The sequence below is a fragment of the Momordica charantia genome (genome assembly GCF_013281855.1).
Source record: "Momordica charantia cultivar OHB3-1 chromosome 4 unlocalized genomic scaffold, Mcharantia_2.0 BLBB01000004.1, whole genome shotgun sequence".
In the NCBI taxonomy this organism is placed as follows: domain Eukaryota; kingdom Viridiplantae; phylum Streptophyta; class Magnoliopsida; order Cucurbitales; family Cucurbitaceae; genus Momordica; species Momordica charantia.
In genome coordinates this window covers 4,474,308-4,489,048 of record NW_028275162.1, presented here as the reverse complement: position 1 = coordinate 4,489,048, position 14,741 = coordinate 4,474,308, and the positions used below count along the sequence as shown (strand labels likewise).

At 34.2% G+C, this 14,741-nt stretch overlaps 2 protein-coding genes across 2 annotated transcripts; one reads left to right on the top strand and one right to left on the bottom strand.

The window, feature by feature from the left end:
- Positions 1-2,617: 2,617 nt before the first annotated feature.
- On the top strand, positions 2,618-7,085 carry LOC111007927 (ARM repeat superfamily protein). The gene is made up of 8 exons (XM_022280478.2): positions 2,618-2,894; positions 2,986-3,291; positions 3,505-3,788; positions 3,943-4,071; positions 4,721-4,843; positions 5,470-5,577; positions 6,458-6,636; positions 6,717-7,085. Exons 1-8 carry the CDS (start codon positions 2,747-2,749, stop codon positions 6,835-6,837), a joined length of 1,398 nt encoding a protein of 465 aa, XP_022136170.1. The 5' UTR covers positions 2,618-2,746; the 3' UTR covers positions 6,838-7,085.
- A 1,141-nt stretch (positions 7,086-8,226) lies between these two features.
- Positions 8,227-14,336, bottom strand: LOC111007783 (peptidyl-prolyl cis-trans isomerase CYP40). The gene is made up of 9 exons (XM_022280258.2): positions 13,740-14,336; positions 12,147-12,647; positions 11,796-11,883; positions 11,600-11,652; positions 10,244-10,348; positions 9,464-9,539; positions 8,745-8,782; positions 8,610-8,672; positions 8,227-8,521 (listed from the first exon to the last, which is right to left on the bottom strand). Exons 1-8 carry the CDS (start codon positions 13,908-13,910, stop codon positions 8,619-8,621), a joined length of 1,086 nt encoding a protein of 361 aa, XP_022135950.1. The 5' UTR covers positions 13,911-14,336; the 3' UTR covers positions 8,227-8,521; positions 8,610-8,618.
- Positions 14,337-14,741: the final 405 nt, after the last annotated feature.

Sequence of the window (14,741 nt, the reverse complement as noted above, 5' to 3'; positions counted from 1 at the left end):
TCAGAACTTTAAAAAAATTCAATTATATCTTTAGACTTTTGATCCTGATTATAATGAGTGGTTGTTTAAGAACATTATTTAAATGTTGACATGATACGTCGATTGAATTAAGTGATAATTTGACGTCAACCATAAAAATTTATTAGAACCAAAATTAAAAGTTTAGAGAGGTAATTGAAACACTCCAAGATTTAGAAACATAATAGATAGATTTAATTTATAATAATGTAAACCTATTATTTATTTTTCCGGGTAAAAGTACTAAACGCATTTTAAAATTGATTATTTAAACTAGTAAATAATATAAATATTGATTTTGGTGTACAATATGTTAATTATTGATCTATTAGTATTAATAAATTATTTTACTATATATATATATATATATTTTGTGGAGATTTGCATGAATCATATTGTTTTGTGGTAGAAAAACAAAATAATGCAAAGTTTGGTGGGTCAAATTTATGTCACTCTTAATGGTGCATTGGTTTCTTTTGCAATTATATGAAAATTTTGGTTTGATGTCCAACACAACCAAATTAATATTTTTAAGGCTTCAATTGAATTTGAGGCCTCTCAACTAAAATGTCAGAAAAATAGCAACCTTCTTTAATTATTCTTTTTTTTTTTCTTATTATATTTATTGGAGGTTTTGAAAATTGTCTGAAAAGACCATTTAGATTATTTTATTAAATTATCTTTGACTAAAAAGGTGTTATTGAGTACTCCCGTTCATGTGAGTAGTCGAGCAAGTTATTTCGAAACAAGTTAAATTAATTTTTAATATTATTTTTTAGTTGTGAAATACATTTATTTATAAATTATTGAATATAACAAATATTGTATGGGTGGAATTTTTAAAAATTGTGTACCACATGGATGGCCAAGTTGTGTACCACCTAAGTAGTTATGTGAAGACACCAGCTTGTACAAAGCTTGAGATGAAAGTCGAGTTGTAGCTCGATTAAAGTAATACCGGGAAGCCACCAAGTCTCGGTGGATTGGATGAAACTAAAAAGTTGTTCTAAGTACAAAATACGATACGAGACATTTGGTAGTTTGCCTCAAATGAGATTAGATGCCTCGAAATTGACCCAAGTGAGATTGAGCTTTCTAGCCTAAATACCCACAATAGTTCAAGAGGTTTGATCAGGCACAAGACCCAGAAAAGTTACAAACGTTATTCAACTCATAACTCCAATAGCTCCAAAGGCATTTACGAGCCGTCGAGTTGCTATTAACCTCCTAGATTGTGACTGATAACCACCTTATCATGCTAAACTCCAACGAGTTGAATCGTAATCAAGGCCTCTCTCTAGTGTGACCTTATCAAAAAACTTCTCGTAGTCTCGTGACTTTTACAACGGTACATGAATGGAAATGATAATTTAACCCTATTTATTTCCAAAAAGGGTTCATATTTTTCTGGTGAGCAAGTACAATTATCACACATCATGGTAACTTTTGCAATTCTAAGTGGACTTATTCCACTAAGTCACTAACTAACTGAGTGGGGGGCATAGCAAAAATAGACATTTAACTTTATGATCAAGATGTCTCTTTGACAGTGGGTCCATTCCTCTTTTGACCATACTTCTCTTTGCACCCACTTGAAAAAGAAAAAGAAAAGAAAAAAAAAGTGGTCAATTTTCCCACGGGTAAAAAAAAAAATTAATGGTGGACCTCACCTACTTGAGTAAAAAGATAATTACTCTCTCATTATTATTATTATTACTACTCTTACTAACTGACTCCAAACTGCCCCTAATTAATGTCTCTCTTATTTGATGGCCCTTTTCTATTGTTTCTTTATTGGATGCTGATTTTTTCTTTTTTCTTTTTTTAATGGAAATTCAAATTTCAATCCCTTTTCTTAGGTTTAATTATTCTGTAGGATTGTTATAGGTCCATGGATGGTTAATTTTACCAAACTAAATATCAAATCCATAAGACATTATTTATTTCTATAAAAATTGGAGGATCCAATCTCTTCTTCATCCTCTTATTGTGCCAAAGAAAAAAAAATCAATGAGTCATTTGGAACATAATTTGATATGACATCAATTATCTTTAAGTCAAAGGTTCAATAAGGTTCAATTCCTACTTTAGACGTTGATCAAATTAATAATAAGTGTATATTCTACTCTTTTTTTTTTTACAATTTATAATTACATTGAAAATATTCAACGTAGGTTTGTAGTCATCTCAGAAAATAATGATTTTGCTATTAAAAAAAAAGGAGAAAATAATGACTTTTTAGATTTTATTTTTTATTGTCAAATTAAATATCATGCATGATAACAAAAGTGGTTGAAACATTTACGTAATGAAAAATTAAATTTTAAAAGGATTGGTTGGATGGTCGGGAGCTGATGACTCCATTCAAAAGAATAATACTAGGAACTAAATGACGAACCTCTCCTCGTTGATCAAAAGTTCTATTTCTCTTCTCGAGTCCTCAACTACACGGAACAATGAAGTCTAAATTCTCCGGGGCTTCAAATTTGATGGGCCAAAAATGTGTTGGGCCCACACGGTCCAATCACAGACGGCCCATTACATTTCTAGCCCATCTCACCCAAAAGCCCAAAGCATTAGCCATGGCGATGGTTTTGAATTTCAGTGCTTCCCAATCACCGAACTGTTTCCCGGCTCTCCGTCCTCCGGCGACCCGACACTAATCTCTGTCACTTTCTTCACAACAGAGCTGCCATCACATCCTCCGACCCGACGGAACTCGGAGGAGATGGGCCCACCCAAAACCCTCCGCACGATCTCGCAGGAAGCTTTCGACGAGGTCGTAAGAGAGAATGTGGAGGACCTGGGGATGGATCCGGCCGAGGCTCTCCAGGATGCCATCGAAACCCTAACTCTACAAGGCGTTGATCTCTCAGGTGATTTGTGGAACCCTCCGGGGAATGGCTTGTCGTTGTGATCCGTAATCATCCATTGCATTTTTCCGATTGTTGTTGTTTCTGTATGCAGGCATTGTGAGGTGTGTTCCTGGAGAGGGTAGCGCGATGGATAACCCTTTGGTACAGAGCTTGGAGAGGCTGAAACAATTGGACGGTGATTTGAAGGGTGGAATCACCGATGGTGATGTCGACGAGATGGTGGTATTGTTTGATAGGACATCGGAGCTGTGCGGAGCGAATGAGGAATCGGGGAATGCGTCGATTGCATCGAGAAATGGTGGATTGGGATTGCTGTGTTCTCTTTGTTCTAAGATTCCAAGTGATTGCGAGCGTGCTGTTGCTTCCGCTTTGAAGACAATGGTGTCGTTGCTTCATGGTATTGCGCAATTGATGATTTAATTATAGAGATTGGAGAGTGAATAGAGGGAAAACAAGCAACTGCGTGATAATCTAAAATGATATGCTTAAATCTTAAGTTAGTTGATGAGCAATTTGCTTGTAGTATACAAGTTTAGGTTTTCTGGAAGTCTTATCGCATGAATTTGCTGGAGGTTCATACTTAATGTCTGCAATATTTATGTGTTTGCAGATTTACAAAGTACGGAAATATTTCGGAACAGCAATGGACCCAAAATCGTCATGGGCATTCTAAATAATGGGAAGCAAAACGTTGACATCTTACATGGTGGTTTTGCTGTTGTTGCTGCGTCTGCGACTGCTAATGAGGTTCTTAAAGAATCATTCATGGAGATGAAAATTGATGAGCTCATTTTGCAGACACTGAGTACGAACAGAGGAGACTGTATTAGCAGCTTATATGATGCTATTCGGGTTCTGCTGACACCTGATGATAATCGTGTAGTTGCTTCTCAAGTATGTGGTCTTATTCTTTGGAATTACCGCCTACGTTATGGGTGATGACTTGACTCATTGCCCCAGTCCCTAAAAGAAAGAAGTCTTTGAATCAACTAATTGGTCCTTTTATTGCTGGCATCTCTTAATTTTTGGGTGTTTGATTCAACTTCAGGTTTATGGTTATGCCCGAAGATTTGCAAAAATTGGAATTGCTAATGCTCTTGTCGACTCGCTACATGATGGGCTTAGCTCAGCTGGTCTGGTTTCAGCAAGCATTGCTTTAAAAGCTGTTGCTGTTAATGTAAGTTTTCAAATTTGGATGGGAAGAAAAATTCTCACTTCAAAGCAGATACAAGAACGGGGGGTTAATTAAAAATGTAAATAGATTAGAGAGATTCTTTCAGTTCACAGAAAATATTAGAACGAGGAATTTTATTAGGCCTCTTATATTAAATTTTCTCGTAAATGTGAATAGATAGATAAGATTAAGTTGTTGGAATAGTTTTGGTTGTAGCCATACACCTAACTGATGTTGAGTATGTGACCTTTTTTCTTCTCACTTAAATCATAATTATTAGAAGTTTCTTAAGAGTATGTAACTTTTTTTTTCCACTAAATCGTAATTATTAGAAGTTTCGTAGCAAACATACTTGGATGATATTAATGTAAAATGGCAAAATGTCTTTCTTGCTTGATCTTTGTTGCATAATGTGGTTGGTGGACTATCTACTTCGTTGGGAGACATATTTCGATTTTGTCTGTAGTTATTTTATCTCATAGTGGGCGGCATCATAGTAATCATTTGAGTGTTCCCCCACTTGATGAGAAATGTATACTCTGCCTCCTCCGCACATCTTTAGATATATTATTACTAACCAGAAAGGTGATATATTGGTTTTTCTGATAGTGTTCTATTTTTTCCCTATTCAATTGTTTATCATGAAATGCAGGATGAAATTTGTAAATCCATAGCTGAAAATGGTGGTATTGATGCAGTTCTGAGGTGTATTGATGACAGTGGTGATCAAGGCAATAAAATCGTAGCTAGAACTAGTTGTTCTTTGTTATCAAAGGTATATAGTTATAATCATGTTTTGTGGAGTTATTGTTTCCAATTCATTGAAGCAGTGGTTGAATTGTTTAGTGCAAAGTCCATCGTAGATTCATCCCTGCATTTTTATCTCTTGCACTGTCAGCTGGTTCAACATCTTTTAATTGATCTTTTGTGGTCTATTACTGAAGAAATACTCTCTAAAAAGAATTAAACAATTGCTTTTTAAACGCTCTCTCTCTCTCCATGTTCTTTCTTCAAGTTTTTAGCTGTTAAGTTGTAGACCATTGGAATACTTGCTTTTAGAATACGGAATGAAAAATCGGTCTGTGGTCTTAAGATACTAAAGCTGGTTAATCCAACAGACACGTTCAATTATTAGATGTAACTTGAGCGAGGAAAGGTAGTTCTGTTAGCTTCTTAAAGGATGCAATAATGGCAATTGTATATGAGCTTGTTATATGTAATTCATGGCTGCACCTTTTTGTGGTGGGCAACGATTTTAATCGGCTAGCTTCTTTAACTGGTCTTATCGATCTTTTCCTGAGATCTACAAAGTATGTGAGGTTACCATTTGCATCTTTTACCGTCGTATTTTACAAATAACTCTCAGTGTTGATATTCATCTCATTGCTCTTATTGACTTAGTTGGCAGGAAGCGACACAAACAAGAGTGCTATTATTGAAAAGAAAGGATTGGATAAACTAATCAGGCTTTCGTCCAGATTTAGTGATGATCCATCTGTTCTGCAGGAGGTAAGGAAGCAAACCTTATCAGTAATGATGAAATTTCCAGGTTTTTTTTTTATATTTTTAATTTTACTATTTTAGATATAGACTTCTTGACATTGCAGTAACATCACATTCCATTCTATTTCTGTTGCTTGGGGAAGATTTTATTTTTAAAAATATCACCAAACCATCAGCAAATATATGTCGATGATAAGATTTTTAGGGAAATTTCAATAGACATTGATATCAATAGAAATAGAATATTTGTAGCTTCTTTTAGAAAATTCAAAATAAAGTTTTTGCTCAAACATTTATCTTAGCCGTATTAATTTATCCTCTTAATATATAACACAATTGAGTTGTATAAAAATGATGTCAAATAAATAATTTTATTTTATGAAAATTTTGATAGTTGAATCAATATTGAAAGAATGAAATTTGATCTTATTTACAAATAAGGACCAATGTAGGGAATGAATTTAAACCATGATGGTTACCACGTAGGATTTAATATCCTACGAGTTACACAACCAAATGTAGTAGGATTTAGGGTCAGACAATTATCCCATGAGAAGGTGTGTGCAAGCTGGCTCAAACATGCACAATTATAAAAAAAATATATATATATATATATATATATCGAAAGAATATACATCCTAAGTTGTCAACCGATCATTAAGATTATGAATAATGTTAATGGAATGTTGTGAATATCATGTGTATTTTTTCTCGGTTCTCCTCTCCCTCTCTTTTTTAGTGAGGACTTATTTCGTTTTTTTCCTAATGCAAATAGTGATCTTTGCTAACATTCTACTGATTTATTAGTCATGGCTTATGTAATTCTGTAATGGCATTCAATCTGATATCAACTTTAGTCTCAAATTCTTCTTAATTTTTGGCATAGGTAATGTCGATTATATCAGTGCTTACTTTAAGATCCCCAGAAAATGCAACACGAGCCATTGAAGCTGGAGCCGGAGATCTGGCCATTCAAGCTATGCAGAAGTTCCCTTCAGCTCAACAAATGCAAAGGAACTCATGTCACATGATCCGAAATCTCGTAGTGAGGAACCCAGAAAACAGGTCCACTCTCAAACTAATCTCCATTACTCATCATATAATGCTTACCACTCAAATATGTAAGTAAATCCTATAATGTACAGAGCTCTTCTGCTCAAAAGCGGAGTCGAGAAATACATTCGAAGAGCGAAGCAAAGCCATGAAAGCTGCAAGGACGCCGCGAGCGATGCATTAAGGGACTTGGGGCTTGACAACTATCTGTAGCCCTCGAGAGTTTGATCCATTGCCAAAGTTCACTATCTTTTGTGCAACTTTGATTGATCACTTGCTTGCCTTTCACTTCTGGTGTGTATTCGTAAATCTGTCGTAGGGAAGAAATTCAACTTGTTTGCTCAATTTTTAGTCCACGTGGCCAAAATTCATTGGCCCTACATGTATGTAACAAATACTTTACCTTAGACTTATTAGGCTTATGTTTTTACTCGTGTTTATCAAAAGTTCCTTGGTGTGGATGCCTCTGGTACAGAGAAGTAAAACTCTGATCAAAAGGAAAAAAAAAACAAGTTAGAATTAGAATGAGTTTGTTTTTGTAAAATGAATGTAAAATTTAGTAGCTACTATTATATGCAGAAAATGATGGGACAACAGGTCTTGTCAATGTGGGATCCAAAGCCCAACCAACCGAAAATTAAAAATCGGTTTTAAAATATAGTTCTGTTAAATTATAAGTTTAATTTAAAAAAAAAAACTTTATTTAATAAGTTTTTAATATAAAAAAATGTCTAATATATTTTGAACTTAAAAAAGTTTGTTAATAATTTGACTACTATTAGAAGTCTATTAAACATAAAATTAATAATTTAGAGATTCATTTAGAGCTATTAGATAAACTAAATTTATAATTTAATTAAAAAATAATAACTGATTGATACTCTCGTGTACTTCAAAACAGTTCACACATATATATGATAAAACAATTCATCTTACAAAACTGAAATACAAAAAGGTTGGCTTTGAAAATGTTATGTAAAACTTTGTTTATAACTAACTTATTTTCTATTATTTTTTTTAGTTTATAGCAAAATTAAAAAAAAATAAAAGGAGTTTCCAAAAAACTATATTTTATGGTTAAACATTTTGATTTAAGATTTTAAAAATATTTCCAAAGAAACAAATTAAGTAGTAAATAAACCTAACTTAGTTTTTAAAAATAAAAAATAAAGATATCATCAAAAACAATATTTAGAAAATAGCCATCCAACATATCGTTGTTTAAAAAGCCCTTTGATAATCATTATATTTTAATTTTTTTTTTTAAAATTAAACTTACCACCATTACTTCCCCATTTATTCCTTTTATCTTCTTATCAATTATTTTAAACAACTTTACCATCTCAACCAAAATTCAAAAACTAAAAGTAGACCTTTTAGTTAACAATTTTTAAAATTTAGTTAAGAATTTAGATGTGTCGAGAAAGGTAAAAAAAACATTATAGGAAAACAAACCTAATTTTTAAAAATAGAAAACTAATAATGGAATCATTATTAAACCCTCCTAGACCATTTTTAAAACAATAAACAAGCCTTATAAATTTCAGACAAAAAAAAAAAAAGCAAAACCTTTGAAATTCTTCACTATCAAAGGCCAAACAATCAAGCATAAACCTGTCCGGAAATAATTATTTGAAAATTCAAATCATCCTCAAGTTTTCTTTGTGTAACATCCAGAATGACATCAAAAATTAACAAATAATGTATATTTTAACCTCACAGGCATTTCTTCTTCACAAAATTGTTTGAATGGAGTGTTTCATCCAGCCTCAGTACACTTATACTATAACATCTTCCAGTTTAAAACATCGGTGCACGACCGATCCTCTGTCATCAAATATCGATCGATCTTGTGCAGGTGAAACTCGTCGTGTATGAAATGTAGCACTGCATAAACCTTGATTGAAGACGGATAAAGAAAAGTTTCAGCCATGAAAAATGACACACAACAAACAAGCAAAAATCTGAAGAACCCCACGGCATACCAATCACGGCTACTGGAACATCTTGCTATATGCTTTCCGCTCTTGATTGCGTCTATCGGTAATCTGCATAAATACCGTACAAACCCATCATTTAACGGCACATGTCATCTCGACGCAAAAACTTACTTCGATTACCTTTTTTCTCGCTGCAGCAAGTTCTTTCTTTATTCCAGCTGAAACCCGCAAAATTAGCGAGTGATTAGAAAGTTCAAAACTCTAACAGAGGAATCAATATAAAACACAAGTTGAAATTCATCACTATAGATGTACTTCCACGCCCATATTATGAGATAAATGGGCGGCTATCAGAAGGCAGTACATTATTACGAAATTTTGAGGCTAAGTGTATATATATACATCCATGGGAGAACAACTCGAACAGCATGTGAAAAATAAATGCATGCATTTATCTTAGATTTTACGGTTTGAAGCTATCAAATTGAAGATCTTCTCCAATCTGTCACATTTGGTTTCCCTACATAACTCATGTTTTCAACACCTACTCAAAACTCAGAGAAAGACAAGACATAGTGTTCTAGACAACATTTCATGGCGGAAATATCCAACCTCTTGATTTTAAGTTGAGCTCTTTCCAATAATTTTGCCAACACTGTCACTACCGACTCCAGTTTCTACAACCAATATCGACCAATAAGAAAATAATGTTTCAGATTTCTGGAAAAGCAGTTGGATCTCCAGTGAGATATTAAGGGGATTAGTTTTCAAATTCGAAATTCCAACTTTTAAGATCAATCGTTTCATGCAAATCATGAAACATATCAATAATTCATCTAAATATATAACATAAAATACTTTGAAATATCAACATCAGAGGCCTGGTAAAAAGCCATTACCATCATTTGGAGCCAGATCCAATGCCTTTTTGAAACTTTCGACAGCAGAATCAATGTCATTAAGAGCCATGTATGCCTGGATATGAAATGAATATGATAATCAGTAAGCACCAGTATGCAATAAGATACACTTGCAAATGGTTGCAAATAGCATGTATAAAAGGAGGCTAACAGAAAGTAATCCTAAATACAATGAGTGGGAAAGCATGAAGCCACAAAAGAGGAGAAAACGATTGACTTGCAAATAGAATGGACTTGTAGTTGAAGTAGCTACAAGATAGCTTGTAGCCCATTTCTTCAACATTCTGTTTCCAATCCACGAGTTTCTATTGAGCTAGACTATGTGCACCTCAACCGATTTCATGAGACAATGATCTGGTCCTACCTTCAACATTCGGTTGCCAGAAAATTTATAAGATTTTTAACATCTAGGTACATGGCTACAACCACTATAGAATCAGAACACATTCCTCCAAGGTTCCAACCTAAACTAGTCGACCATTGTCCATTTCTTTTACATAAAAGAAAAAGGTTTCTACGTTTATAAAAGAATTTAGATCATGGAAAAACTCAAGAAAAATCAAAATAGAACCTATCGAATCCTTCAAAAAAGGGAAGATGTTTAATAAAATTGGGAAAAAAAAAAGTACATTAACCCAAAAATTCAATAAAGTGTAGATATGAGTTTCAGAAATTTTTTAAAACAGAAATGACAGTCTAGTAATGGCTCTCCATCCAGTCCTTTGAGTCATCACGTTCTTAGCCATAAGAAATACCAACCTGACCTTGGCGAAACAAAGCTTTTACATTGTCGTCTCCATCACGCATTGCAAAATCAGTGTCCAACAATGCTCCTTTCAGATCCCCTAACTTCAACTTACAAGCCTACATCAACAAATCAGCCAGTGATTATTAGAAAGACAATACTCAAGTATAATCTGATGAAAATGTCTAAAGAATATGATCATTTCTTACTTAAAAGGTGAATAATGACATTGAAAATGAATCAACCACTGCAAGCAAGGACATATCTCTATACAATGAAAGAATAAAGTTGGCACTCAACCAACTAAATAATTCTTCAAAAGACAATGTGCACAGTACACCACAACACATAATCTGAGAGATGCATCATTGCAAGAAATCTGAAATACATGTCCAATTTACGCAAGGGAGCATCCAAGGCTACTTGATTTATCCATAGTATTACTTAGCTTCACACCCAAAAGGAGCTACGAGTATTACTTGATTTATCCATAGTATCCATAGTCTCCTTTCATTTATTGACGGTAGTGCTCTCACCAAATTCTCTCCTTTGTGAATTAGGTTTTCCTTCAGGGTTCCTCCACTACCATTTAGTTTTGGTCCCTCAATCGGTAACTTTCCTATTTCTGGGCGTACATGTACATTTCATAATTTACAAAACCAGGTGTGGCAAATTCTGTAAGAAACATAATATTCTATTGTAAAAATGTTAAAGATTCCTACCACAGTTTGAAGTTCTCTGTCAAGGAAAGTTTACTTGGTTTTTGTATATTGTTTAAGGACCTACATCAAACAGTGTGTTGCATTTTAGCAATCTTCATTGACAAAAGCTTTTGAAGATTTGCAATCTTAAAACTCACTGTTTTAGTGTTCTGCAAAACCAAGGCTCGAAATTGGTGTTGAATTTTCTAACGCCAGCTATTGTCTTCGTCATTCAATTATATGCCACTTTACAAACAAGGAATGAGTTTGGTGAAGATTGAAATGAACATCAGTACTAATGAAATTGTGAAAATGGGAATAAACTTTCAAAATATTATGTTCACTAAAATTATTTTGGATCGAGAAATTTCATTAGTATTGTTTACTAATGTTTGGAAGGAGAAGCAGATTTGGATTGACTTTAGAGCCTAGAAAAAGCTAGAGAGGGCACAAAGTAAATGAAAAATGTGGTAGAGCCCAAGATGGGAATAGAAGTGTCAATCACCCCCTTTCAAATTGGTTTTCAAATAAATCTATCAGCATTCATTACAATCCTAAAGGTTATGGTTCGATGCCCACCCCGTAATTGTTGAACTATATAAAAAAAAACATTCACCAAAACTCCAAAAAAAAGGAAAAAAAATGAAATACATTCACTAGGACACTTACTGAACTGTTTGTGAATATCTGTGATTTGGTCTTTCTAAGATTTGCACTCTTCTCTGCAGACTCAAAGGAAAAGAAGAGGAGCAATGGAGGGGAGGGGGAGAGTCAGCGCAGTCATGAATACTTCAGATATTCATAGTAAAATATCTTCAGAGTATAGTTTACTGATACTACCAGTAATGACAAAAGGAAGATATACCTTCATCGATTCCTTCTTTTTCCCAGCAGATGTCGAGGTAGCGTAAAGCCTTCCGGTACTTTCTGAGAGCCATCTTATAGTCTTGCTTCTGTAAGGAGACGTTATTGGAGTCAAAAGAAATCTATCACTGAAATTCAATGATAAACTAATAGAAAATCTAAATCCAAGATTCTTTCTCATCCGTACAGAAGACATAATTTAATGAAACAGAATAAAATTTTGTATTCCCTGCTAAGGGCTCCTTGTAATTTTATACATCAATGAAATTGTTTCTTTTAAAAAAAATAATAATAAAACTGGCCCGAACACACAAAATAATAACAATATAATGATGAAATCTGGTGCCAATACCTTGTAATGCTCATTACCAAAAACTTTTACAGAATCGACTGCATTCACCCACCAGTCAAGTTCATTAGGGCTCTGTTCTAGGTCAGCCGGCCAATCAGGAAATGTATCCCCATCGTTGAAAAAGTTTGAAATCCCATCATCTTCTCCCTCGGGAATTTCACCACAATCCACGATAATGACATCAACAGTAGGGCGGTCGCTGTCACCAGTCGTAACGTGCTCAATTGAACGAACAACACCCATTCCTTTCACTACCCTCCCAAACACTACATGTTTTCCATCTAAATGAGAAGTGCGAGTAGTACTAATGAAAAATTGGGACCCATTTGTGTTGGGACCAGAATTAGCCATAGACAACATTCCTTTCCTTTCATGTTTCAGCTCAAAATTCTCATCATCGAATTTCATGCCATATATAGACTCTCCGCCAGTACCATCTCCAGCAGAAATATCTCCACCTTGTACCATAAATCCCTTTATGACACGGTGGAAACACGACCCCTGAACAATTCAATTACATTCAAAATAAATATATAAGCATCTATGTATCCTGTTCAGGATAAGACAGAACAAATACTAAACAAACAACTCCAATGAAGTAATATTGTAATAAAAAAGTGAATATTTTGAAATTGTTATCTATAGACCATTTTCATTACTTCATGGAAAAGTTCCAAGAATAATCAAGATTCAAGAAGTGAGAACCAACCAACTCCAATGAGCAACAGAACCAACCATGTCCAACCAATTGTGTATAAAGCACAGATGCTAAAGTCTAAAGCTTTCCAACCGTAATGCCAGTACTTAAATTTAAATAAGCTTCACTACCTCCTCCTACACAATCCCCTTGATTTTTCAGAATTACAGAGCATAAAACAACATTACAAAGCCGACAGTTGAAGCGAAACCTTCGTCAAATGCTTGTTATTGACATTTTTAATCAACAAATCACGACTAATTAAAGACCTCGAATAAAATTCTCCACTTTACACAAGAGAAAAACAAAAGTAAGCAAGAAAAGAAGAAATAAGACCCAAATTTGTAAAGCCCTTTAGGTAAGCTCTTCATTCAATTTTCTAGCACCTAAGATCCAATTTGATAACCATTTTGTTTTTTAATTTCTATTTTTGAAAATTAAGCTTATAAATAGTATTTCTTTGTTTTACAATATACTTTTCAAAAACATTTTTAAAATATGAGCCAAGATTTGAAAACTATAAAAAGTAATTTTCAAAAACTCACTTATCAAAATTTGACTAAGAACTCAAATGTTTTTATAAGAAGGTAAAAGACATGCTCAAGAAATTGTGAGAAAACAAGCCTAACTTTTAAAAACAGAAACTTAAAAACGAAATCATCACCAAACGGGGCCTACTATCACTGTTTTATTTCTGATCAAGGACACAAACACCATCATTCCACTGCCATCCACAAAGAAGAGGAAATCTACCGGCTTCTCGAATACACAAGCTATACCAAAAATGGAAGAAGCCCACATAAAGATTCACATCCAAACACTAAAAAATACAAAGAAATCCAGTTTGTATTCGGACAATCACGCATCCACATAGATAAACAGAACAGAGCAATGACCTTGAAATGAAGGGGAACGCCCGTATGGGTTCCAATGCCCTTCTCGCCGGTGCAAAGAGCCCTGAAATTCTCAGCGGTTCTGGGCACCACATCGTCGTAGAGCTCCACCACAATTCTGCCCTCAAGATCACCTCCAATACCGATATCCAAAAAGCAGCGAGGCCTCCCCATCTCTCGCTCAAGTCCGTGGAGTTTCTAGAGCCTTCGAACGCCTTAAGAAACACTCAAACACACACTGGTAGAACGTGGAAGCGAAGACAATCGATAAACCCTAAAAGGCCGGCGCCGCTACTATTTATTTCGATTTCTCTGTCTCTCTCTTCTGTGGGTCTGTGTGGTCTGTGTCAGCTTCACTCCTCTGTCTGCGCCGCTCGAGGAATTGAAATGGGTTGGTGGGTATTTGGTATTTGGAATTTGGAGGCCAATTGTGAGGGAGAGTTGGTTTTGGAAGTGGGGTATGGAGATTGAAAGGAAACGATGAATTTGTGTGTGGGTTTGTTTGTTTGTTTGTTTTTCTGGGTTGTTGAAATGGAAATGGCCATGGCTTGGCCCTCGTGCGATCGCTGCATTTTCATTGTCGTTCCTCATTCTTCCCTTTTGTCACCATCTACAACTAACTCAACTCAATTCTCTCTCATTTTTCTTCTCTCTGTAATCCCCCAATTTTTAGGGTTAAAAATGAAAACTTTCCGTTCCTTTACTTTTAACTTTAGTGTTAGATTTAAACAATGTAATTTCAAAAAGATATTTTAGTTTATTTAATTTTAACTTTTGGTTAATTTTAGCTTTTATACTTTTAAATTTTTTCCTTACTTTTAAAAAAAAGATCATTTTAATTTTTTAACTCTGTTTTTAATAGCATTTTTCTATCATAATTTTAACAATTAAATAATTTTTTCTTTTTACAAATAAGACCAAAATAGTTCTTTTAAGAGTACATGGACAAAAACAAAAAATTTTAAAGTAGAAAGGCCACGTAAACATTTTTAAAGTATATAGACT